The 25913-nt window shown below is 37.6% G+C and overlaps 1 protein-coding gene across 2 annotated transcripts in view; it reads right to left on the minus strand.

The window, feature by feature from the left end:
* Positions 1-25913, minus strand: part of LOC141570044 (ankyrin repeat domain-containing protein 26-like) — a 362013-nt gene that overhangs the window by 233534 nt on the left and 102566 nt on the right. The window contains exon 17 of one of the 2 annotated variants that reach the window (XM_074325049.1): positions 21430-21803. The exons of the other annotated variant lie outside the window; for it this stretch is intronic. Within the exon in view, the coding sequence (XP_074181150.1) occupies positions 21777-21803 (27 nt within the window). The 3' untranslated portion in view covers positions 21430-21776. Of the gene's footprint in view, positions 1-21429; positions 21804-25913 lie in introns of those variants that run through there. 2 annotated transcript variants of the gene reach the window in all.

Genomic DNA, 25913 nt, shown 5'->3' on the forward strand with positions numbered 1-25913 from the left:
GCCTGAAATGATATTTTATCCATATAGGTAACAACAGTGAACATTCAGACCATAGCAAGAGAAATAAAAGTTTCCATATTGCTGAGAGCTGTCCCTAAATCACAGGGTATTCACAGCAGTTAGTCTCCACAAGGAGCTCATTTAAAGGAGAGTGACTCTCTCCCTGGTCGTCTTTGCCCTAGAACAATTTCTAGCAGATATCTATTCTAAAGTTCAGGGTCTGACTACCCAATGTATGGCGTCAGTTCTCTCAGCTCCAGGGTTGGCGTGTCTTCTCACTGTTTGCTTGGGCTACGTAATGTCCATGATGACTCATCCTGACATCAGATCAAACTGTAGGCCTTTATACCTATTTCACCGGAAAGGTGACTCACACATTTAAATAAGCCACATGAATACTGCATGTGATATTTCCAAGTATGGGACTCGATAGACTAGAAATCCTCAAATACAACATATTAACAAAAGATCTTGCTTCGATGTAGCATTTTTTGAACATGGCATTCTAATATAGTCTTGGAAATATGTCTACTATTGGATTAGGGAAGTAAACTGTTAATCTATTTATTTTTCAACTACCAAGTTCAAAAAGTCCAATGGCACATTATCCAAAGCTAGCTTTTGAGATACATTAAATTTAGCCATTTTTCTGAGTATAGTTGATGTTGAGACCACTTACCAAAAAAAATTGCACATTTTGTAAATGGCATTCAATTAGGAACATTAATTGTTATTAGTTAATGATTTTCCATAAATTATGTGTTTCTTTTAAAATAAATTTCCAAAGTTTTACATTTTCATGGGTGGAAACTCTTCTCTGGATTTTTAAATTAACTTCATAATTCTAATTCATGTTTGTTATATCTACATTAGAAAATATATATATAGTTTTTATTTTTCTTAATATATTTGAAATTAAACTCCTCATTAATCAGAGAAAGATTTGAAGATAAGAGCTTATAAGGTAGTAATTTAGAAGAATGCTAAACATATGGCAACATCGCCCTCACAAACCAAATCATATATTTTACTCCAATCCAAAAGTTGTTGAGTTCAAGCACAGGATGTGGGTTTGAAAGAAAGGAAATAATTCATGGATTCATAAGAATCATCTCTTATTAAAAATCCATCAGTGTTTCTTAATTGTTTACAGATAACATATTTTGCTTATTTTTATATCTTTTATAAAAGAAGAACAGTAGCGTTAGCAATTAAAAATAGAGGTTTCAGCTCAAAATAATTACTTTTATACTGGGATAGATATTCAAATATTTCTTTTGTTTATGAGCTATTTAACAAAAATATGAGCATTATATAAATTTTCAAATAGTATGTCAAAATCAGTTTCACTCCTAAGAAGTAATGAGCTTGCATAAATTACGTAGATAGTAGTGAGTATAAGTCTAGGTATGTTTAACCCTGAAACTGGAAACATGACAGTAAGCCATACAGCATTATGTAAGAGTCATTCTAGACCTTGGAAAATGTCCAGTATCCTACTCACATGAAATATTGTTAAAGGGAATATCTGTACTTTTGAAAATCAGTACTTGACTAAGTTTCCTTTGTTGAATGAAGTCCAGCATTTACTCAGGCCAAAACGTGCCCTACAGAATTGCCACATGGGAAGAAGCTGAATTGCAAATCAATAGTTTCATTCCCAAGCATTTGCCCTTTTGATTATCCAAATGAAGTTTACATATGAAGACACCAGAAGAGGTCAAGGTCGACTGGTCTGAGACTTTCCCCTGCTCTCTGGCATCCCAAAGAGAGAACTGGTCTCCTGCAGGCCCCCATGGGCAGGGTTATGAGCAAGGGTTTAAGGTGCCTTGAGGAAAAGCAAGAGTGAGGCTGTCCTTTGGCCTTTCCCAGCCACTGCCTCCCGTGCCTGGTGGGGTGCCGCTTGTCCACAGTTCGTGTGACACTCTGGCGTGGCTGTGCAGTTACTCATGCTGATTGAGTAATGGCCATTTCCTCCTGATAAACTGGTTCCCAGATGCACTGGACCTCAGATTTAGCTGCCCTGGGGGTACGGGAGGATCATACGCCTCGCTGAGCCCCCCCATCTTGGACCCCCCCCCCCCCCGAAGCAAATTCTGTCTGTAGCAAACCACACCTTCCCGTTTGGTGACAGCCAGTCCTCTGTGCTACTTTACTGGATGGGACCCCATCTCTTTAAGCCCCCCGCCCCCACTTTGTCCCCGTGAGAGTGACTGTGAACATTTCTGTTTGCCATTTGGCCTATATTCTAAAGCAGATCATTCCATACATACTCTGCAAAGTTGATGAAAATCTGACAGCTTTTCAATGATTTAGTAACAAACTGAAATGTATGAGCTTTGTTAATTTTCCTTATCTTTTCTTTATTTGCTTGATTCCTGGGGCTGGTTTAAGAATACAAAAATAACACTGTCCCACACAGCTTAGGCTCTAGAATCAGAAAGCTTGAATTAGGGTCTTCTTTCTGTTGTAGCTAGTCTATGCGAACCTGGGAACACTTTTCTATCTGTTTATATAGAGCACACACGCATATATGTTATATGTCTGTTTATTTAAGTACAGGGATTCTAAAAGGTCAGTCTTATACCAAATACTCAATACTTAAGTATTGTGTCACAAATCTTCTGTTATTATTATTAAAGCAGTATATATTAAGCAGGTCACTGTTAAATTGTACGTTACCCGGAGGCAAAATACACAATGCCAACTACATCTATTATTATTTTCACTACATCTATTATTATTATTTCACAAATGACTTCATTATGTTAGTCGCCTGGGTCACTTTCAGAGTTGTGCTCAGATCATGTGAATTTTTTATTATGGGACAGAATCAGGGAAGAGCGTATTGTTAGGGCAGATGGTTTTGCAGGAGCATCTTAGAAGCACTGAATTCATGATGGATTTGCACAGGGGTTCAGGTTGAAACTGGGATTTAAAAAGAAACATGACATAGGCCAAAGAGTAGGTATGGTACGAAACAAGACACACAAAAACTGAGACTATTTTACAATTGCCAGAATTACGAAATGCAGATTCCTTAAAATCTGAGCACTCATAACTTCTAAAGGAGGAGAGGGAGAGAGATCTTTTCATTCTCCCATTTTACAGGCGCTTTTGTATCTTTCCCAATCACTCAGCCATCACCAGATCTGACTTAAATTTCTGCCCAGAGTCATGTTAGATATTTTCCTGCTTGTTTAGTTTACATCCTTAATGGCCTCAGTCACCAGCACAGCAAATGGGTCGTGGTACTGATGCAGAAGCAGGGCTGCGTATCTGAGCGGAATGGACCAGTTCCAAGCAAGAAATTCATTGTTATCAGTTCAAAGATAAAACGATGTTTTGCAAAGCAGATAGAATGTTTGATGTCATACACATTCTGTGGATTTTATATGCAGCTTAGCTGTCTGTCAGTGTGTTTCCAGGTGGTCTTAAGTTCTTCACATTTTCTTTAAATGTTCTTCATATTTTCAAGCAAGTGCCTTTCAAGGGCAGGCTCCTAATATTCATCAAAAACATAATCACTCTGAATGCCAAAATAAAATGAATTAAAATAGACGTCTGAAAAATGTGTTTCAGTAAATACTTTTAACATGCCATTACCGACACATTTGGAAGTTAATCATATAGAATAGATAAAAAAAATACTAAGTTAGTTGGCAAACACGCTAAAAGGATATTTTAAAACACGAATGCCAGATATGTTGTTGGCACGCTTTACAAGCAGTCCTTTTATCTGGATGTGTGGATTTTTTTTAAAATCCACACATTGCACTCATCAGCTGCCCATATCAGTGCTGTGCAATAGAAATATAATGAGGGCCCATCGGTAATTTAAGATTTTCTAGTAGTTACATTAAAAAAGGAAAACCAGGCTATCTTGATCTTAATATATATTATTTAAACCAATAGATTCAACAATTTCAAAGTACAATAATATAAAAATTATGAATAAAACACATTGCATGCTTCTATTCCTAAGTCTTTGGAATCTGGTGGGCATTACACCCCCTGTACCTCTCAGTAAGGACTGGCCACATTTAAGTGCCCATCATCACAGGAAGCTAGTGGCTACTGTCCTGGACAGCAAAAGTCTGTCACTGCTCATTTCCAGTTCAACGTGGTTTACCATCTCTCCTAAAAACATTATCGATTTACTTCCTTACATTCTGTATTTTCACACTGCTCACTGCTTACAAACCCTGAGCCCAGTAATGCACGTGTACAGGAATAAGAGGAATAACCAGGTCATTTAGCCAATAGTGCCAGGAAATTACTCCAAGTATGCTGATTGTTAAAATTACTCCTGATGGCATAGCAAACTGACATTGTCACTCAGTTTCATGCTTCTTTGCATAATTAGAGACTTCAGTGATTTTTCTTAAGTGCTGATTTGAAGTTTCCATTTTATATGGTATTACAAAGTTCATAGACTTCTGGAATAATGAAAAAAGTTTTATCAACCTAGGCAATTTTTAAAAATATTACGATTTCTTCCCTCATGGAACTAACAGACTAGTAGGTCATAACATTAAATATCTTAAATGTGTTGACCTTGACTATATTTTTATAGACTATATGCATCAATATTAAAAATGTAGGTGACAAAACATCTACAATACAATATTATTGTGAAGACAGTGTAACTATTGAACACAAAAAATTTTGAAGGAATTTACCCATTAATAAGTATCAAACTTGAGTGCGATACAATTCATGAGCAGCCTGTATTGACAGTAGCAAATGGCACTTATGAATACTTGTGGTGGACCCAAGAATAGCGGACACATACAGGCTTAGAATGACATGAAACAAAACCAGTGTACTTATTAGATATAGTATTTGGTTGCCCCTGTGTGTTGGTACCCTGCAGAGTTAATGGCACTTAGATGACAGGAAATATTTGCTGAAACAAATGGGAAAATGGCCATCTGAAGATGCCTATTATTTTATCAACCATATAAGTAACAACACGGTTCTTAGGATACAAAATTACATGCTGAGGGGTCCTGGAACGTTAGTAAGAAGGAAAAACAATTTTGTTTTCTTGCTATCTTGACAGTAATCAATCTATATCTAAAATGATTTTTTTTAAATAACCATATTTATAAGCTACATATTGCCACTAGGTCATACGTGGCGGTATCTGATATCTTTTCAAGGATGAAGATATCCAATTAGCATATAGTTAGTATATAACTGCAGTTGGTATATATGTATAGCTGATATATAACAATATAATTAAAAGTTTAGGTTAAGAGATGCGCTTTTAAAAAAATTAATTAGAAGTGGATTCTTGAGGAAAAAACTTAGCATTGAGGCATGACACTCAAACTTTTAAGTTCGCGCATAAACATATCTGTGCCATTTGGAAAGATAAAGTGAAAGAAAACTTGAGTGAAAATCAGTCATTTATTCATACACAATGTGCCTTCCAGAGGATCATGAAACATAAGAAAAGAGTGAAATAAGAGAATATTGCCCATTTCAAACTCACATGAAGTTCTAGTTTTCTTTATATTTAAGGGAGAAGCTTCAACAATTGGCCTGCCTTTGTTATATACAGTCATAAGCCACTTACGTCTTTGTTCCAGCCACAGTATTAGCAGTCCAAGTGTGACTGCCATTTTCTGGCACGAGCCGGCTTATTGCTATTTTTCAGAGTCACTGTGCCCTCTTGGACTATCAATATTTACTAACATGATCTAAGTGAACACTGTTATTAGAAAGGAGTCCCTTTTTCTATTAAAATAAAACCATGTCCATATTAATTACAGGACTTGACAACTTTTATCCCAATCACTTTGAAAACAATAGAGCTTTTACACAAATATTGCAATTTCTTTTAGTTGAGTTGATGGCATTAAGTCAGCTAGCTATTCCAGACCAAAAATGATAGCCCTGGGGTTCAAGTATCATGTTTCTCTCTCTCTCTCTCTCTCTCTCTCTCTCTCTCTCTCTCTCACACACACACACACACACACACACACACACAAGACGAATAGCCTCTTCGGACAGATTGAGCCACTAAGTACCCTGTGGCCTATTTTCTCCTCTGTTTTGTAGCAGTGTCTCTGAGATTTGTTGTACTCGGTATACCTTTACACTTTTAAGATTTTAAGGAATCCCAAAGAGCTTTGCATTGTGTGGGTTCTATCTATAAATCTTGAACATATTCAAAATTAAAAGTGAGAAAAAAATTTATAACTATTTATTGATTCATTTTAAAATAATAATAATAAACCATACCTTATTAGCACATTTTTGAAGAAGAGAAATTGTATGTTTTTTTAAAAGTGAGAAGAGAGGCATTGTTTTACTTTTTTGAAAATCTCTTTACTATCTGACTTAGAACATAGTAGTGGTTTCTGAATTCTGAATATCTGCTATTGCATTCATCCTGTTGAAATATGTTGCATTGGATGAAGTATATAAAAAAATTTTGGCCGCATACAAGATATGTATTTGGAAAAGAGAGGACTACTGTAATAGCCTTTTCAGATATTGTTATATTTTTTGATAACATACCAAAATTTGACAAGTGAAGGTTTCTTATAAGTTTCAATATGAAAACTGTAATGTGGAATCTGAAATGAAACAACAAATTTTTTGTACTCTGTTATATTAATATCCTTGGATTTGTCTTTCACTGTCAAATGGATCTTTTACTATGTGTAATGGCATGACATCATGCATTCCTCATTTGGAAAATATCTGTTGCAGTTATTCAGTTCTTTCAAATATTGACATATCTCAATATAGAATACCAAAAATTCACACTTATCCTATCACCACTGAGTTCATTAGAAAAGTATGTAAGTCCTAGAAATTTGCAAGGTCACCATGATGTATACAAGTTTTCCAAATTCTATCACTTGAAAGCTCAAAATTTATTGGCAACAAATAGTGTCAGTTGTTTTCCTTGAAATGACAGATCAGTTTATTCCACTTGAGAAAATGTCTCCTAGATACCCAAGTCTGAATAACCAGAGATTTTTCTGTCAGTCATTCTTTTGAAGTAACAATGATTTTCCATGAAAAATGTACTAGTTCAGCTCACAACTCAATCAGACACGTGTTTTTTGTCAATCCTGCCACGTTGGTATCCAGGAGTGAGTAATGCATGTTTCTCATTTCATTACATGAAACGTTAAAAGATGTGTACTAAAGACTCCAGACTTAATAAAATTAATATATTTTATTGCTGCTATAAGAGTGTCTCACGTGAAGCCAACACCCTCTTTCTTTCACTGTGCTGGTGGTGAGAAGTAAGAACAATTGACTGCTAGCATAGTTTTGTGCCACTGTTTTGATTCATGCTAAGCCATCAGCACTTTATCCACCGTTGCTTTTACACCATCAGTGCCAATGGCAACACAAAAGGCATTGATGTATTAGCATAATTATTAAAATAGTTTTGACCATCACAAAGCTCTCACAAGCTCCCAGAGACACCACATTTGGAGAACCACTGCTCTGTAATTCCACTGAGCTGGGTCCAACTTCAGCTTGAACACCAAAAGCCAAGTGTCCTCCTTCTTGGGACAGCAATGACAGTCTTCCTTGGATAGAATTGAAATCCATCTCCCTGGAACTTCCACCAGTAAAACCTGCCTACTCCCACTTCTTGGGAAAGCCCAAATGCCGAATGCATTCGAATAGCCAACGTAATATATTTCTGCTCTTGAAAAATAAAACCCCACTTCCTAGGCTTTATTATTTTTAATTATTTGGGAAATTGCACATTTTCCATAGTAGAAATCTATTGTTGTTGTTTTTTTGTGTGTTTTTTAAATTTGGAGTAAAGTGAAGACCACTTCTCCTCCCAAGAATAGCTTTTCTGTGCCTCTTATTAATGGCCCCTTCCCTATGTGTACCACACGCCCTCATTTCTATTCTCCTCCCGGACAAAAACACATGTCCTATGATTTTAATTTCTTTTAAACCAAAGCATGTGAAAAAATTAAAGTCATCCAAATTCTACTCAAGCTTTTCTAATATTTATGTTAAAAGACATGAGAATGCCAAACCTACTTATGTGAGTGTGTATGAGTTGTTAAGGAAAGTATTTCATTAAAATTATTTTCCTTGAATTACATAGAATCTTTCTTCAAAAAAGAGTTAAAGATGTTGAAATCCACTATTGTTTGTTAAATGTGTTGGCATAAATCTGCCTTTTACTGACAGCAAGTTACTCTGAGAAGATAAATATAGGACTTGAATTATTGAACTGTTGCTTGTATTCAAGAAATAACAGCTTATTTTAAACATAACCATATTTTTGAACTTCGAGTTTATACTACAAAAGCTACTTAGTAAAAAACGATATCTGAACCCAGGGGCATTTTTCAACTGGTACCTAAAAATGAAACTATAGCATGTTAAAACAATACACAAATATCTGTATCAGAATAATAATTACATGAAACTTCCTTCCTTGGAAGGGAAGATATGAATACTAATGGAGATGGATAATTTTAAAAAAATATTTAAGCACGAACAAAACAGTCATATAATTTATTTCTAAATACTACAGATCAGTTTAGAACTTTACTTTTAGCAGGAATGCAAAACTCAACTGGACTTAACATTTCTGATTTAAAATATGCAGAATAAAGAAATGGAATGTATGAACTACTATTTTCTAAACATTTGAAAATCTAATTTATTATTTTTTATTTTAAGAAATAAAGTTAATATACTTCCTAAATTTTATTATATGCACATATATTGAGCTCATTTTGATATTCTAATTTTAAAGTAAAAACTTTACTTAGTATTTAGAACACAACTATGTTCCTTTGCAAAAATACATTTTAAATAAAAATTACTCCATATCCTCCTCTACCAAAATCATTCTAAGCCCTGAAAAAAGGATTAGAAGAGTACAGACAATCTTTTTGATCTGTTCACAGATGTTCACTTTCAGTACTGGATCAGCTTTCCCTGAATAATTAATTAAATTGACATTAATTGATATTTCCCAAAGCCCTACTTGGTTTTCAAGATGCCATTCATTGCGGGTTCCAAAGTTTTGATCAGACAGCTGAGGTGAACAAACAACGTGGTTTCTCCACCTTTGTTTACTAAAGGACTTACCATCGACATAAAGGAATGCCCCTTTGTGGTCGTTTGGACTGTGTTAAATGACCAATTGCGTGTTGCTCTGCCCCCCTCCATGGGATGCTGCAGGGCAATAGAACCTGAGTGTATGTACCTGTCCCACTGGTGTCAAATTCCGTCATGCAAACTTCTCGAGCAGTGCAATGAGTAAACAAACATCTTTAAATTCACATGCACGTGCAGCTAGCCATTTTGTATTCATATAAACTGCCATGAGAAGACATGTTCCAAGTCGTCAGTGGTCCTCAGAGGATGAGGAACACGTGGAGTAGCCTTGACATGAACTGGCATTCTAGAGCCTCTAGTCCAAATTCTGGAGGTCAGCTTAGCCAGATGGTTTGCAACTGCCTGCAGTCCCTGAGAAGGGAATAGACACTCTTTGTTCTATGCCACCATGACATTTTTTTCAATGACATATTGCAGTAGAAAATTGTCACTGCCCTAGGACACACAGTGGTCCTGACCAAACAAACAAGCAAACAAACAACAACAACAACAACAAAAGTACTGTGTCCACGTGCCTGGGTGCAGAGCCAGATGGTGGAGAGCGGGCTTAGCATCTGCTAGGAGAGCAGGTTGGAGACTAGCGATGCCTGCTTGTGACAATCAGTGTGCCTGTTAGTTTTACATACGATTTTACTATAACAGAAGACTGAGTAGCAAGGGGCTAGAAACATATATTACAGGTTGTCACCATACATGGGGTTTTATTTTGATTAAAGTAGCAAGAATTCACCCAATATAAAACAGAGTCAATTTCTAATGTTTAATATATATATGTGTAGATAGATAGATAGATAGATAGATAGATAGATAGATAGATAGATATATATAGATATATAGATACATAGATATATATATAATATATATATATATATATATATATAATATATATATATATATATATATATTTGATTGCAGCCAGTAGTGAAGGATTACATTTATTGGGAATCTTTTGGGGGCTATGTGGCTATTGGCCTATGTTGTGTGCTTACTTATTCATATTTGTCCCTAATTGTTCCTATGGACACCAGAAGTCATAGCTTGTTCTTGCTCCCAGGAACCAGGGAGTTCCAGCAGCTGAATGTGTATGAATATATATGTATTTTCTTTCTCCCATTGCCCTCTCACTACTGTATAACTAACCAAAATAATCTAACTATTGCTGACAGCTAAATGGTTTAGGTCAGTCTGGAAAACGAGATTACAGATTTTTTTGTCATTTACTCAAAGGTATGTGCTGGCTCACTTCCAATTTCTTTGGCCTTAATCATGAGATAATAGGTAGGATGTAGTCTGCATACAAATTTATACAACACAAAAGCAAAGTGAGTGGGATTAAACACCTTGGGGAGATAATACTTTCATTTTGCAGATAAGGAAAGTGAAGTTGTATTAGGCCTCGTGCCCAAGGTCCAATCTCCGGAAGCACCAGTATCACTCTACTGCAGGTCAGGGGAGCCCCCCAGCCCTGCCTCCTGCCACGATCAAGGAGACCAGAGGAAGCACCTTGGGGACCCTGTATGCATTTGAGGTGCTGAGATGGAATCCAGGGGGTTGGGATAGCATCTTTACTGGGGATTTTATGGGGGCTGGAGGTGGTGGAGTCGCACCTAAGGAGGAAGTAGTGTTGGCCATTCCCAAGGGCACGTCATCAGTAAGACAGATATGCTAAATTGGGGGAAAGCCTGTGCTTCAGCTCTCCCACTCTTATTTTTTGTTGTTGTTGAGGTGGTCTAATAGACATTTAAATATAAGAGGCAATGTTGTGGTAAGAGTGATTTTCCTAGGCAGGTGTATACATTTTCTGCTTATTGAAATCAGGAGCAGTAAAAACAAGTTGAGTGTAACAAGGAGGGGAGTGTAACCCTGCTGCCTAAGAGCCTGTTGTATTTTGCAGAGTGGATTAACTATTAGTGGGTCAATTATTTTTGAAAATGATTTGGAAAACTGGTACAGGGGATGGATAAGTACATGTTGATTGATTCAGTGAAGGACACTGGCTCTCAGCGGAGGTTTGTGACTAGAAATGTGCACTGTGGGGCTTGTTCCCCTGCACACCTAATTTGCTGATCCTTCCGTTTGGGCCTCTGGTTTCTCCTTATGTGGATTTCACCTCACTTGTTAGTGAGGTTTAAGCTGGCTGAAGCACAGCTACATCAGAGCAAGGTGATGCTGGCAAGTGCGTGGGAAAATGTGATAAAGAGGTCAAATGAATAGTGGCAGTCAGGCTGGGTGTGTGCCACCTGCAGGCACATTACAGGTGGCACTGCTCCCTGAGACCCACAGACCATGTGCAGGCCGAGAAGGCTGAGACCTTCTTCTGGGATCAAGGTCTTCCTCACCCTGTGCTCCATGAATAAACATTTTCATACTGCAGTATCCTACTTTTATTTTATTAAGAGACCCTCACGAAGGTCAAACTTTAGTACTGGTCAGCAGAGTTATTTATTTTCACTAATGTGTTATATCCTTACCTGTGGTCTGATTCAGATTTTTTAGATAGTTTATTCTCGTCTTATTAACTTTCTCAGGAGTTTGTAAATTGCCAAGGAAGACATCCTTTCAAAGGATATGAATAACCTGGGTAATGGGATATGATAAACTCAACTTGAAATGAAAATAGCTATGAAAAGCTTATGTTTGAAAATATACTGCAGGAATATTAGTGTTAAAAAGGAAGGAAATTCTGGCACAGACTACAACACGAGTGAACTTTGAAGATTTTACACCAAGTGAAATATGTAGGTCACAAAAAGACAAACACTGTGTGATTATACTTATATGAGGGACCTAGAATAGGCAATCCCTAAAGACCAAAAGTAGAACAATGGTTAGTAGAACAATGGGGGAGCTGGATGGGGAGTTATCGTTTAATGGGAACAGTGTCTCAGCTTGGGAAGATAAAAAGAGTTCTGAAGATGAATGATGGGAATGGTTTGAAACATTGCTAATGTACTTAAATGCTACTGAACTATAAACTGAAAATGGTTAAAATGTTAAATTGCATGTTATGAATATTTTACCATAATAATGAAAGAGAAAACATATATATACTTTAAACCATGTAAACATCTTAACACTATATATAAAGTAAAGATTCAACAACTACCGTGTTTACCTGAAAATAAGACCTAGCCGGACAATCAGCGCTAATGCATCTTTTGGAGCAAAAATTAATATAAGACCCGGTCTTATATTAAAATAAGACCCAGTATTATATATATTATATTATATTATATTATATTATATTATATTATATTATACCTGGTATTATAGTATAGTAAAATAAGATTGGGTCTTATATTAATTTTTGCTCCAAAAGACACATTAGAGCTGATTGTCCAGCTAGGTCTTATTTTCGGGGAACATGGTATATAGAGAAAAAGCACACAACATGGGCGAGTTAGGAAATAAGCTTACGAATGTGTTTTAGGTACACTTAACCACATTCTTCATTTCTTCTGCCCAAGGAAAACATGAAACAATGCTTACTTTACCTAGAGCTTTGTATAATCTTCAGGTTATGTCTATCTCTTCCTAACATGGGAATGAAGACCAGGGAAGACAAAATGGAAAAGCTGGTGATCTACTCCTGCCTTCTCATATGTTGTTACCATACATTGAGCTTTTTTTTGGTTTTATTTAAAGTAACAAAAATCCATCCAATACAAAACAAAGTCAATTTCAAGTGTTCAATATATATGTGACTGTAGTGAGTAATAAAGGCTTACTTACATGTTGAAAATCTTTTGGGGAAGTGTGGCCATCTGCCTAAGTTTTGTACCTGCTTTATCATATTGTCCTTAATTATCCCTGTGCACCCCAGACGTCATAGATTACTTGTTATTGCTCCCAGGAACCAGGGAGTTCCAGGAGCTGAACATGTGTGCATTTTCAACACTCAGAAATGGGGATCTGAGAGGACACTGGTTCGTAGGCTCTCCTGCTGCACGGAAAGGTCATGCCACTTGGTCAGATGACGACACCATGGTGGAGACCTTAGAGCAGGCGGTGAAAAGGTGGCCAACCGTTGAAGGTACAGACCAGGCTGCGAGTGTTGGATTAACAAACTATCACCAGAAACCAGTGAAAGAAGGGCATGATTCAAACAAGACTCCCTTTAAAATGTCCTTCCAGAGAGAGACGTCATCAAAATGGTGGCATGAGGTGAGCCTCTGTAAAGCTCCCCTGGAATTTACAATGAATTCAACAACTATACCGCCACAAAGGACTCCCTGCACAGCAGACAGGCAAGACGCAGAGGCTCACTACTGAATTAAACTAAAGGTGGGCGAATTGCCCGAGCGGGGGAGGAGGGAAGGGAGAAGTGCGGAGACAGGGCCGTACAGGCGCAGGACGCAGACCTAGCTCAGTGCTCCGAGCTCGCTACTTCCCGGAACTACCGCAGCTGCAGGAGAGGGAGGAACTCGGACTGTTAGGGCTCCGTTTATGGTCCACAGGGCTTGGGGGACAGCATATAACACGGCTGAACCCAACACTCACAGCGGAGACCTCGGAGCAAAGACTGAGGGAAGAAGGCTGAAAACAGTGGTTTCAGCCCTCACTGCCTAGCAGAGAACGGAAGCCTTAGACACTGAGAGTAGCCGCCCCCTCCGTACCCTCCCGGAGCTCGCCCCGCCCCCACCTGCCCGGTGCTAGAAGTGGAACAGTAGCAGTGTCAGATCAAAAGAACAGAATATTTGCAATTCTGAGAACTGTGGTCCGCAGGTACAGATTCGCAGCCCAACTGGTTCCAGCTAAGGGGAGGGAGCTTTGGAAGGAGGACAGGACCAGATGTGGTGGTGGTCACCGCCATTGCTCTGGGCCAATTCTCACAAATCACCCTGCCCCTGTTCCCACTTATCTGGGTGGATCCCTGCAAAGGGAGTAAAAAGAAGAGCTGAAACACACGGGCTCTGAGACTGGTGTAGGAAGAGCTTTGGAACTTCAAAAGCTCTCCGCATACCCACACGGACACAGTGCTCTATGACCCAGGCGAATTGTTAACAGAGGAGAAGCCCACCTTCCAGGGAATCCCCCATTGTGTGATAAGCTTGAATAGTACAGAGAAAACATAACACTACAGTGTGAGAGACAAAAAAAAGCTACACTCAGAGAGAAAATAAAACATTCTACCAACACGTACTGGAAAACAAAAGAAAGACCTCTTCCTATCAACCAGTTGCAGAACCCACTCCTGTAGATATCTAGGAAGAAAAATAATAACTCATTAATTGCCATGAATAACCAAGGCAACAAGACAGCTCAAAAAGAAAGTGAAAGTCTCCAGAAAATGAAATTAAAGATATGGAAATATGTGACTTAAATGACAGAGAATTCAACATTGCAGTACTGAAAAAACTCAATGAGATGCAAGAAAACACAGACATGAAGTTTAATGAACTCAGAAACATAATCAAAGAACAACATGAACAATTTACCAAAGAGATTGAAATTCTAAAAAAGAACCAAATAGAATTTCTGGAGATTAAGAGCTCAATAGAAGAAATGAAGAATGAAATAGCCAGCTTAGGTAGTAGAGTTGACCAGATGGAAGAAAGAATCAGTGAGATCAAAGATAGAAACCTGGAAATGACAAGGAGGAAAGAAGAAAGAGACTTGAGACTTAAAAGAAATGAAAGAACTCTACAAGAACTTTCTGACTCCATCAGAAAGAGCAATATAAGAATAATGGGCATACCAGAAGGAGAAGAAAGAGAGAAGGGAACAGAGAATATATTCAAACAAATTGTCGATGAGAAACTTGTGGAAAGAACTGGATCCTCGAATCAAAGACGAAAAAAGAACATCTAATTACCTCAACCCCAAAGGCCTTCTCCAAGGCACGTGGTATTGAAGCTGTCAAAATTCAACGACAAAGAAAGAAATCTCAAGGAAGCTAGGGAAAATAAGATGGTAACCTACAAAGGAAAGCCCATTAGATTATCATCAGATTTTTCAGCAGAAACTCTACAAGCCAGGAGGGAGTGGATCCAAATATTCAATCTATTGAAAGAGATAAATTATGAGCCAAGAATAATATACCCAGCAAAGATATCCTTTAGATATGAAGGAGGGATAAAGACCTTTCCAGACATACAGAAACTGAGGGAATTTTCAATACACGACCTGCACTACAAGAAATACTAAAGGAGGCTATTCGACCACCATCAACAGGGACAACTTGTGGCAACCAAAACAGAAAAAGGGGGAGAGTAAAGGCCTGAACCAGAATATGGGAATGGAGAAATTAGGCATGCTGAAAAAAAAGGAATACTCTAAATATCAAACTTTCTTTTGAATAAACGTAAGGGTAACCACTCAAAAAAAAAAAAAATCCACAACTGAAAAATATACTGTAATAAAAGAAGAAATTAAGGGGAATCATCATAGAATACCACCTCATGGAAATAATAGACAACAACAAAAAGGCAAAGAAACAATGGAGATGCAGTCTTACCAGAAAAGTAAGATAGAATGATCCTCACATTGATATGATAGGACATCCTCACATATCAATAATCACCCTAAATGTAAATGGACTGAACTCACCAATAAAAAGCCACACAGTAGCAGATTGGATCAAAAACTAAACCCAACTATATGCTGTCTCCAAGAGACGCATCTCAGCTACAAGGACACGCATAGACTCAAAACGAAATGATGGAAATTGACCCTCCAAGCAAATGGTATCCAGAGAAAATCAGGTGTATTCATACTGATATCAGATGAAACAGACTTCAGGGTGAAAAAGATAACAAGAGACAAAGATGGACATTTCATAATGGTAAAGGGTACTATACAACAAGAAGACATTAACAGTCATCAATATTTATGCCCCCAATCAGGGAGCACCAAAATATACCAAGCAACTACTAACAGAACTAAAGGGAGAAATTAACCAAAACACAATTATACTAGGGGATTTAAATACATCATTGACAGCTATGGATAGATCATCCAAACAGAAAATAAATAATGAAATAGCAACCCTAAATGACACATTAGATGAAATGGACATAATTGACATTTATAGAGCACTTCATGCTAAAACACCAGAGTATACAATTTTTTCTAGTGTACATGGAACATTCTCATGGATAGACCACATATTGGGACATAAAACTAACCTCAGCAAATTTAAGAAGATTGAAATCATACCAAGCATAGTCTCTGATCACAAGGCTTTGAAATTGGATATCAACTGCAAAAAGAAAGCAGCAAAAACCACAAATACATGCAGATTAAACAACAGACTTTTAAAGAATGACCAGGTCAGGAAGAAATTAAGGGGAGAGACCAAAAGATACTTAGAAACAAATGACAATGAAAACACATCCTACCAAAATTTTTGGGATGCAACGAAAGCAGTTTTAAGAGGGAAATTTATATCAGTACAGGCCTATCTCAAGAAACAAGAAAAATCCCAAGTAAATAACCTCATGTTACACTTAAAGAACTAGAAAAAGAAGAACAAATGAAACCCAAGGTCAGCAGAAGACAGGAAATAATAAATATAAGAGCAGAACTAAATTAAATAGAGAACAAAAAGACAATAGAAAAAAGTAATGTGACAAAGAGCTGGTTCTTTGAAAAGATTAACAAAATTGACAAACCCTTGGCTAGGCTCACTAAGATAAAAAAGAGAGGACACTAATAAACAAAATCAGAAACGAAAAAGGGGAAGTTATCACAGACACCACAGAAATACAAAGTATCATCCAAGAATACTATGAAGGACTATATGCCACCAAATTCAATAACCTAGAAGAAACGGACAAGTTTTTAGAAACACATAGCCTTCCAAGGCTGAACCATGAATAACTGGAAAATCTAAACAGACTGATCACCAATAACGAAATTGAATCAGTCATCCAAAACCTTCCCAAAAGCAAAAGTCCGGGACCAGATGGCTTCACCAGTGAATTCTACCAAATCTTCAAAGAGGATCTAATACCAATCCTGCTAAAACTCTTCCAAAACATTGAAGAAGAGACAGTACTCCCTAATTCATTTTATGAGGCCAACATTACCCTGATACCAAAACCTTGTAAGGACAACACAAAAAAACTGAACTACAGACCAATATCTCTGATGAATACAGATGCAAAAATCCTAAACAATATTCTAGCAAATCGAATGGAACAATGCGTTAAAAAGATTATTCATCACGACCAAGTGAGGTTCATCCCAGGGGCACAAGAATGGTTCAACATATGCAAATCCATCAATGTAATACATCACATAAACAAAATAAAGGACAAAAATCGTATGATTATATCAATTGATGCAGAAAAACTTTTGACAAGATACAACATCCATTTCTGATTAAAACACTTAATAAAATAGGTATAGAAGGAAAATACCTTAACATAATAAAGGCCATATAAGACAAGCCCTCGGATAATCTCATAATTAATGGTGAAAAACTGAAGCCCTTTGCTCTACATTCAGGAACACGACAGGACTGTCCCCTATCACCTCTGCTTTTCAACATAGTGTTGGAAGTCCTCGCTAGAGCAATCAGGCCAGAGCAAGAAATAAAAGGCATCCAAATTGGGAATGAAGAAGTTAAATTGTCACTCTTTGCATATGACATGATGCTATATATAGAAAACCCTAAAGACTCCACCAAAAAGCTATTAGAAACAATCAACGAAAACAGTAAAGTTGTCAGCTACAAAATCAACATACACAAGTCCATTGTATTCTTATATATTAACAATGAAATTTCAGAAAAAGAAATTTTAAAAAATTTTACTTTTGCAATTGCAGCAAAAAGAATAAAATACCTAGGAATAAAATTAACCAAGGATGTGAAAGACCTATATGCTGAAAACTACAAGACATTTTTAAAAGAAACTGAAGAAGACACAAAGAAATGGAAAGACATTCCGTGCTCATGGATTGGAAGAATCAACATAGTTAAAATGGCCATATTACCCAAAGCAATATACAGATTTAATGCAATCCCCATCAAAATCCCAATGGTATTTTTTAAAGAAATAGAACAAAAAATCATCAGATTTGTATGGAACCACAAAAGACCCTGACTAGCCAAAGCAATCTTAAGAAAAAAGAACAATGCTGGAGGTATCACACTCCCTGACTTTAGCTTGTACTACAGGGCAACAATAATCAAAACAGCATGGTATTGGCAGAAAAACAGACACGTAGACCAATGGAATAGAACTGAGAACTCAGAAATAAAAACACATAAATATGGACAGATAATTTTGACGAAGAAGCATACAATAGAGAAAAGACAGCCTCTTCAATGAATGGTGCCGGCAGAATTGGATAGCCATGGGCAAAAGAATGAAACTGGACTGCTCTCTGTCACCGTGTACCAAAATTAATTCAAAATGGATGAAAGACTTAAGCATAAGACCTGAAACAATAAACTGCATAGAAGAAAACATAGGTACTAAACTTATGGACCTTGGGTTCAAAGAGTGTTTTATGAATTTGACACCAAAGGAAAGGGAAGTAAAAGCTAAAATAAATGAATGGGATTATATGAAACTTAAAAGCTTCTGCACAGCAAAAGAAACCATCAACAAAATAAAGAGGTAACCAACCGAATGGGAGAAGATTTTTGCAAACAGTGCCTCCGACAAGGGGCTAATATCCAAAATACACAAGGAACTCTTGCAACTCAACAACAAAAAAACAAACAACCCAATTGAAAAAAATGGGCAGAGGACCTGAAGAGACATTTCTCCAAGGAGGACATACAAATGGCAAATAGACATATGAAAAAATGCTCAACATCACTAATCATCAGAGAAATGTAAATAAAAACCACAATGAGATATCACCTCACCCCAGTCAGAATGGCTATCATCAACAAGACAAATAGTAACAAGTGTCGGAGAGGCTGTGGAGAAAAAGGAACCCTCATACACTGTTGGTGGGATTGCAGACTGGTGCAGCCACTATGGAAGGCAGTACGGAGGTTCCTCAAAAAATTATGAATAGAATTACCATATGGCCCAGCAATCCCTCTCCTGGGTATCTACCCAAAAAATCGGAAAACATTTATCCATAAAGACATGTGTGCGCCAATGTTCATTGCAGCTTTGTTTACGGTGGCCAAGACATGGAAACAACCAAAATGTCCTTCGATAGATGAATGGATAAAGAAGTTGTGGTATATATACACAATGGAATACTATTTGGCGGTAAGAAAAGATGATATAGGAACATTTTGACAACATGGATGGATCTTGAGAGTATAATGCTAAGCAAAATAAGTCAGACAGAAAAAGCAGAGAACCATATGATTTCACTGATATGTGGTATATAAACCAAAAACAACAAAAGAACAAGACAAACAAATGAGAAACAAAAAGTCATAGACACAGACAATAGTTTAGTGGTTACCAGAGGGCAAGGGGGTGGGGGGTGGGAGAGGAGGGTAAGGGGGATCAAATATATGGTGATGGAAGGAGAACTGACTCTGGGTGGTGAACACACAATGGGATTTATAGATGATGTAATACAGAATTGTACACCTGAAATCTATGTAACTTTACTAACAATTGTCACCCAATAAACTTTAATTAAAAAAAAAAAAGTCCATCTGGACAGAAAAGTGTAGAACATGTGTCCTCAGATGTGTATATTTAGGTTAAGAAACTGGTCAATATTTAGTTATTCTGTACTTATCATTTAAAGAATCCTTTAAATGCAGTGGCTGGCTGCATTTAAAGCACCTTAAGATTGTATTACAGCACTTTAAAAAGACTAGGGGTGAAGTCTCTTTGTCCCCTAGGTGCTTGAAGTCATGCCCACCCATCAGAGTAGCTGAAGAACAGGAAGGAAAGAGTCTCAATCTTCCGTGTCTCTGCTGGATACTGCCGCCCAAGTGCCTACCCTACCTGATCCCACTGAAGCTCAGATTCAACGGATGGGGTTTAGCAGAGTTCTCAGTAGGAAAGAGTGTGGGCCCCTGGGCACGGCGGGGCCCTATATCTCATCTACATCTAGATGCATACTGGGAACTGAAGTGTCCTGTGCTTAAACTTCCAGTCCCATAAGTGCCAAGAGGATGTTTCCTATCGGGAAAGCCACAGACAGAGAAGTGCTAATGGGGAAAACTCACCATTCACTGGTACTTGTGGGTGGGCTGGGATTTAGTGCCAGAGCCTCTGCCTACATTGGTCCAAAGTTTTCGCTGTTGGTTGGAAAATCAGAAGCCTCAGTAGCCCTGATTTAGGATTTTCCTCTGCCTCTAGGGGAAACCTACATAAAATTCAGGGGCTTGAACACGAAATAGTGTTTCTTGGGAACATGTGGGTGGATTCGCAGCTCCCAATCTCACCAGCCTTCAGCTCAACACTGCCGTCTCTTTGCCTCTCTCGTCCACCCACAATCACCGCTGGAGAGGAGAGCAGACCAGCAGCTTACTGAACTCTTTGGGTGTTTCAGACCATGTGTGCTTGTCTTGGGCATTCCACAAGGCCCTTTTTGTTGGCTAACACACAAATCAGCACCCTTTGAAAGGTGCTCAGACCAGCAAATTGTGTTGGAAAGTGTCCAGTAAGCTGTGGTCCACTCTCCACTATTAGGGCTTACAGCCCTAGTGACCCATTGAGCTACAAATCTCTGTGACTGAAGATTTTGTCAACAGGACCATCTGAGGAAGCGTGGCAGACTTCACCCAGAGGTGCCTGAGAGTTTGGATGTGTTGCCTCCCTGGTAGAGTTATCAAGAACACCCTTTTTAGAAAAGCAGCCATTGTCTGGCTGGGCTCTTTTCTAAACTGCACACCTGACCCATGGAGGCCTTGTGACTCTCTGACTCCATACTCTCATCTCAGGCAGGTCGACTCAGACTCAGTGGTTAATAAGGTGGGTAGAAAGCTCAGCTGCCTGTGGCACCATGAGTAATAAAGTCCTTTGTCTCTGACCCAGGAGACTTGTGTCTTCTGGGAGCTTCCATGAAACTGTGGCAGCCTAACTTGTTGGTTGCAAGTTGGGCAAAATCTTTGGCCCTTCCCAGCTCTTGACAGTTCTGATAGGGAGATACACTGCATGTGTGTCTTCAGAGCAGCCATGTGGCTGGATAGGAAATAAACTTAAATTAACCAGGGGCTTTGGAAGCCTCAGATGGGCGTCTTTATAAAAATGTGAAATGATAATATACATTTAGATGCTGTGTATATGAGAAAGCCTTCATTTTGAAAATCAGTAACTTCACATTCTAAATGAAAAATCACTCTAATCACCCAAAAGGCACTTTGGGGAGTATTCAAAATATGGGAGTAATATTCCCATCATACTTTGTTTTATTGGATGTGTGAAGTAATCCAATAGTCATATGAATATTAATAATCTGTGGATGAGAGAGACAGAAAAATACATATATATATATATTCTGAATGGAGGAAGCTGACATCAGAGCAGAGCACGCCATTAACTTCAGTCACTGCGGAGGTTTTCTTCTCTTTCAATAACCTCAAATGCAGTTATTCTGCCATTTAATATTTTGATTCTGAGAGGACTATTCATCTTATAAATCAATTAGTTTGACTAATGGTTCATTTTCATAGTTAGTATTTGATTTTGTTCAAGGGACTCAGAAGTCCATCGGCCCATGTCTCTCTTCAATCTTCCGGTTCCTTCCTTCATCCTTCTTTCTGTTCATTTTCTCGGTGACTTCTCAGGGACCTGCAAAGCAAATTATCTGGTTAACGTACTTTGTTAGAGCAGAATTTTGCGCAGAAAGGGTCTGTTTTACTTAAGATTTGAAATGCCGGCCTGTTCTTAGAACCTTTTTGCTGTTCAACTACATTACAAACATCGCTGTCAGCTCCTTGATGAGCATGAAATAAAGTTAACACAGGAAGGCCCCCAGCTGAGGAGCTACAGAGGCAATGAGGGCTGAGGAGGCCTCACTATCCAGCATGTTCTAATCACAGCTGCTCAAACAAATAGCCAACAGTTTTCTAGGCACATAGAGCTTCATAATAAGTCTGCCAGACTTCCCCACCTTAAAAGTATCCCTTTAAGTCTCTCCTTTTTAGGAGTGCTGGAAACCCTTTATACTGGGAGACTGAATATGGAAAAAGACAACAGCTGGACCCTATATAATAGCAACCACTGACCACAGCCTCAGCAGCCAGGACTTGACCAATAACCGCCGGCTTCCCTCTTTTTTGCCCCCTCCCTCCCTTACTGAATTGCAAAATTAATAAAAATTAGGGTTTTTTGTTTTGTTTTGTTTTGTTTTAAGTTCATATATGTGCATTGCCAAAAAAAAAAAAAAAAAAAAAAAGCAAAGATAGCGAAAATTATTCTGGGACCAGCAAAGTAAATATTGAATATTGGCAGAGTATGTCCCACCCCTAGCCCCTGAGCACACGCTCTCCCCACATGTGAACTTTTCTGTCCATTTGAAAATGGTCGTCAATAGATGGTGGAAGCTAAGTGTCTCCCCTGCCGGATTGGATCCCCACTACTGTGGATGGAGTCATTGCAAGTTTTCCTGTCTGCGTTGTTTTAATTGGTAGGCTTCATGGCTGTCCAGGTTCACAATCTCTTATCCACAATTCTGAAATCCAAAGTGCAGTTAAAAAAAAAAAAAAAAAAAAAAGGTTCATAACTGCTTTAGTCAAAACAACTGATCTGAATGGAGAAGAAGCTATTTATAATCCCAGTTTACCTCCACCCAGTGTGCGCTGTGGGGCAACTGAGTTGCAGAGTCCTTAAAATGTTGGATTATGGGAAGCTGCCTGGAGCTTGCTGGGGGCATTATATAATTCACTATAATTGCTATGTATTTTCTTTCCAATATCCAACAGAAAAAAATCTGAATTTTGAAACACATCAGACCCAGCATGTTTTGAATAAGGCCCTAGGGACTTAACCCACCCCATTGTCTGATTGGGCTCTGGAGTCATTTGCCATCCACACGTGCTCCAAATACCACATTTAGACCTGGGAAAAGAACCTAGATCTCATTCAGCCCATTTCCTTCTGATTGGGGAAACTGAGGCCCAGGATGGTTCCCATAACTAGCCTCATGCATTTTTATATGTCACAATGCATAGATTTGAAAATTTGGCAACTTTTTAACAAGGGGAGATACTAACAGAAAAAAATGTAATAACAAGTCATAACTAGTCAACAACATTTTATAGTTATTAATATGTTCAAATTATTTTCTTGGTTCATATTATGAAAGTCATCAGTAGATTTGCTACTTGTTCATTCATTAAAAAAAGAAAAAAGCTAAGGTAGACATTAACCAAAGGAAAACATGTGATATGCAAAATGGTTTAAATTTGGATAGGAGGATAAATTGTTAGACTTTTTAAATAATGTAGGATTGTTCCCAAGAGAATATTTTGCAAAGCTTTTGGTTCAGGATATTTTATTTTCTAATGAACTACTCGTAAGCGTCAGAGAAGTCATGTCACCTAAGAGATAATTTCCAATTCAAATTTCTTTTACAAATCAAATTTATTTTACCAAAATTTCCCATTATGTTGTCAAATTGTTACATACAGGTGTTCATACACAGCGCTCATGATGAAATCAGAGACGTTTCTTTGCTTCTTTATTTGGAATAAGATGAGACTCAGAAGTTTCCAGAAGAACATGTGATTAGGTCATTTACTTTTATGAGTAAATCAAGCCTAGACATTCAGTTCTTTGATCAAGGTCCTTCTGCTCAGAAGCAGCATATGCCGAAAATTGGATGCACATTTGGTTGCAATGTAATGGTAAAAAACAATAGCAATAGTAATAGTAGAACAGATTATTTGAGCCAGACAGTGGGCAAAGAGCTTTATCTGCACTCATTTAATCTTGCTTCTGAACTATACATCCCAATGGAGAGCCTTTGTCACACTGAAACATAGTGATATTTGTAACGATTTGGGTAATTTGTCTTCCAGACACTTTCAAAAGGAAATCATATTTAAAAAATAACATTTTGAAGAATTCTGTTAAGTAACTCAGTTTTTTCCAATGAGATATTTGATTGAAGTTTTGTTTAACTTGCATTCTATAATCATAACAGAAAGTTATTTTACTGTTACACTACTATCCTGGTTTTCAAGGGTTGAAAGTATCAGCTGTTGATAATAGGAATCAAATGTGGACAGATCTGGTAGGATATCTTGGTTTTCCAAAAATTTTACCTTTCCTCACCTTTTCAACCAAAGCTTCTAATATATTATTTTCCATGTAAATCACTTATGGTCTTTCTAACAGTTTTCAAGCCAGTTGACAACATGAAAAAGAAAAAAAAAAAGTAAATTAAATAAATCAATGTTCAATGTGTTAGAAGTCCATGATTATCATATTAATTTTTAGTTATTTTCATGTAAGGTGATTATTTGGGGTGCATTGTATTGTTTTTGAACTCAAGTTTTCATGACTCTTTTCCCCCTATAATTTAATAATGCAGCTTTATGTCAACTGCTATTTTTTTTTTAAATATTAGTATATATTTCCATTAGCATTCTGACAACAGAACAGAAGTTAGGTCTCCTTAATCATTCCTGCTAGTATGTTTGTTGACTCTATCGGAAACAGCATCCTAGTATAAACCAAATGTGTGAAAAATCTGTTTCTTTCTATTGCAGAAATAGCCAGAGGCTGGAAAGAAAGCATTTGGCAAAATGGCATTTCTGGTTCACAGCTGGAGATGCTTCAGGAAATGGTAAAGAGGTGACAGGAGAGCGTGTTCTCCCTAAAAATGTCATTTCTCTGCAAAAAATGAATGTTCTGCCAAGAAAATTTAAGAGTCTGTACAGGTAACGTCAGCTGAAAAATATTTATTGACTGCAATGATCCTACATCCCCCTCCAAAATTGTGATTATTGGACTAAAAATGGTATTTGGCTGAGGGGCAGTGTCGCTGAATATGTGAGTGCTGGACTCAGCGACGTGACCAGGATTCTCATCAAGAGTCTGCCCACTGGGAGCTTAAGTTCAAGATGAAGAACCTCAGTGTCCTCGGTGATGAAACAGAGGGATTGAACCAGAGCTCTCTAAGGTCCCTTTTCGTTCAGTCAGGTATAATAATCCTATCATTACTCTAACACAATTATTACAGCTTTTATGGTTATAGTATTAAATGTTACTGTCAATAAGATCATTATATTTTAGTGCATTAACAATAAGCAAAGAGAAAAAAATGCCATTTTAGGTTATTTTCTGATAATGAAAAGCTTCCCGCGGACTATAAAATAGGTTGTTGCGCCATCTGCTGGTAGTTCTGAGGTTGTCTGTTAGGTGACTACTGTCCTTGAGTTTTAAGGGTACATTTCCTTTTTCCCCTTCTTGCCCTGAAAAGCTTTCAACATGTTTTCTGATCTCCTTGTAAGGTAAATATAAATGCCAAGATAGTTATCGTAGTCCAAAAATAATATGGAACCGTGATCTTTTATTCATACATTTTGTCACATGTTTCTCCAAAGAGACATTGATAGGTATATTTTTAAAATAAGATGTCTGGATTGAATTTGTTGATATAAATAAGTGGAGCATTTGCACTTTAGCACATGGTATTTTTCCTTTTTTTTATTAGTTTCAGGTATGCAGAACAACATAGTGATTAGACATTTATATAGTTTATGAAGTGATTCCCCTGGTAAGTCTAGTACCCATCTGACACTGTACATAGTTATTAGATTATTAACTATATTCCCTATGCTGTGCTATAATCCTGTCGTGTGGTGCAGCCTGCGGGGTCTCTGGTCCCGGTTCCCACACAAGAACTCAGGACAAGGTGAGGCCAAAAAGGAACACCCACGGAGCCATAGGTAG

The sequence above is a fragment of the Rhinolophus sinicus genome, linkage group LG02, assembly GCF_036562045.2.
Source record: "Rhinolophus sinicus isolate RSC01 linkage group LG02, ASM3656204v1, whole genome shotgun sequence".
Taxonomy (NCBI): domain Eukaryota; kingdom Metazoa; phylum Chordata; class Mammalia; order Chiroptera; family Rhinolophidae; genus Rhinolophus; species Rhinolophus sinicus.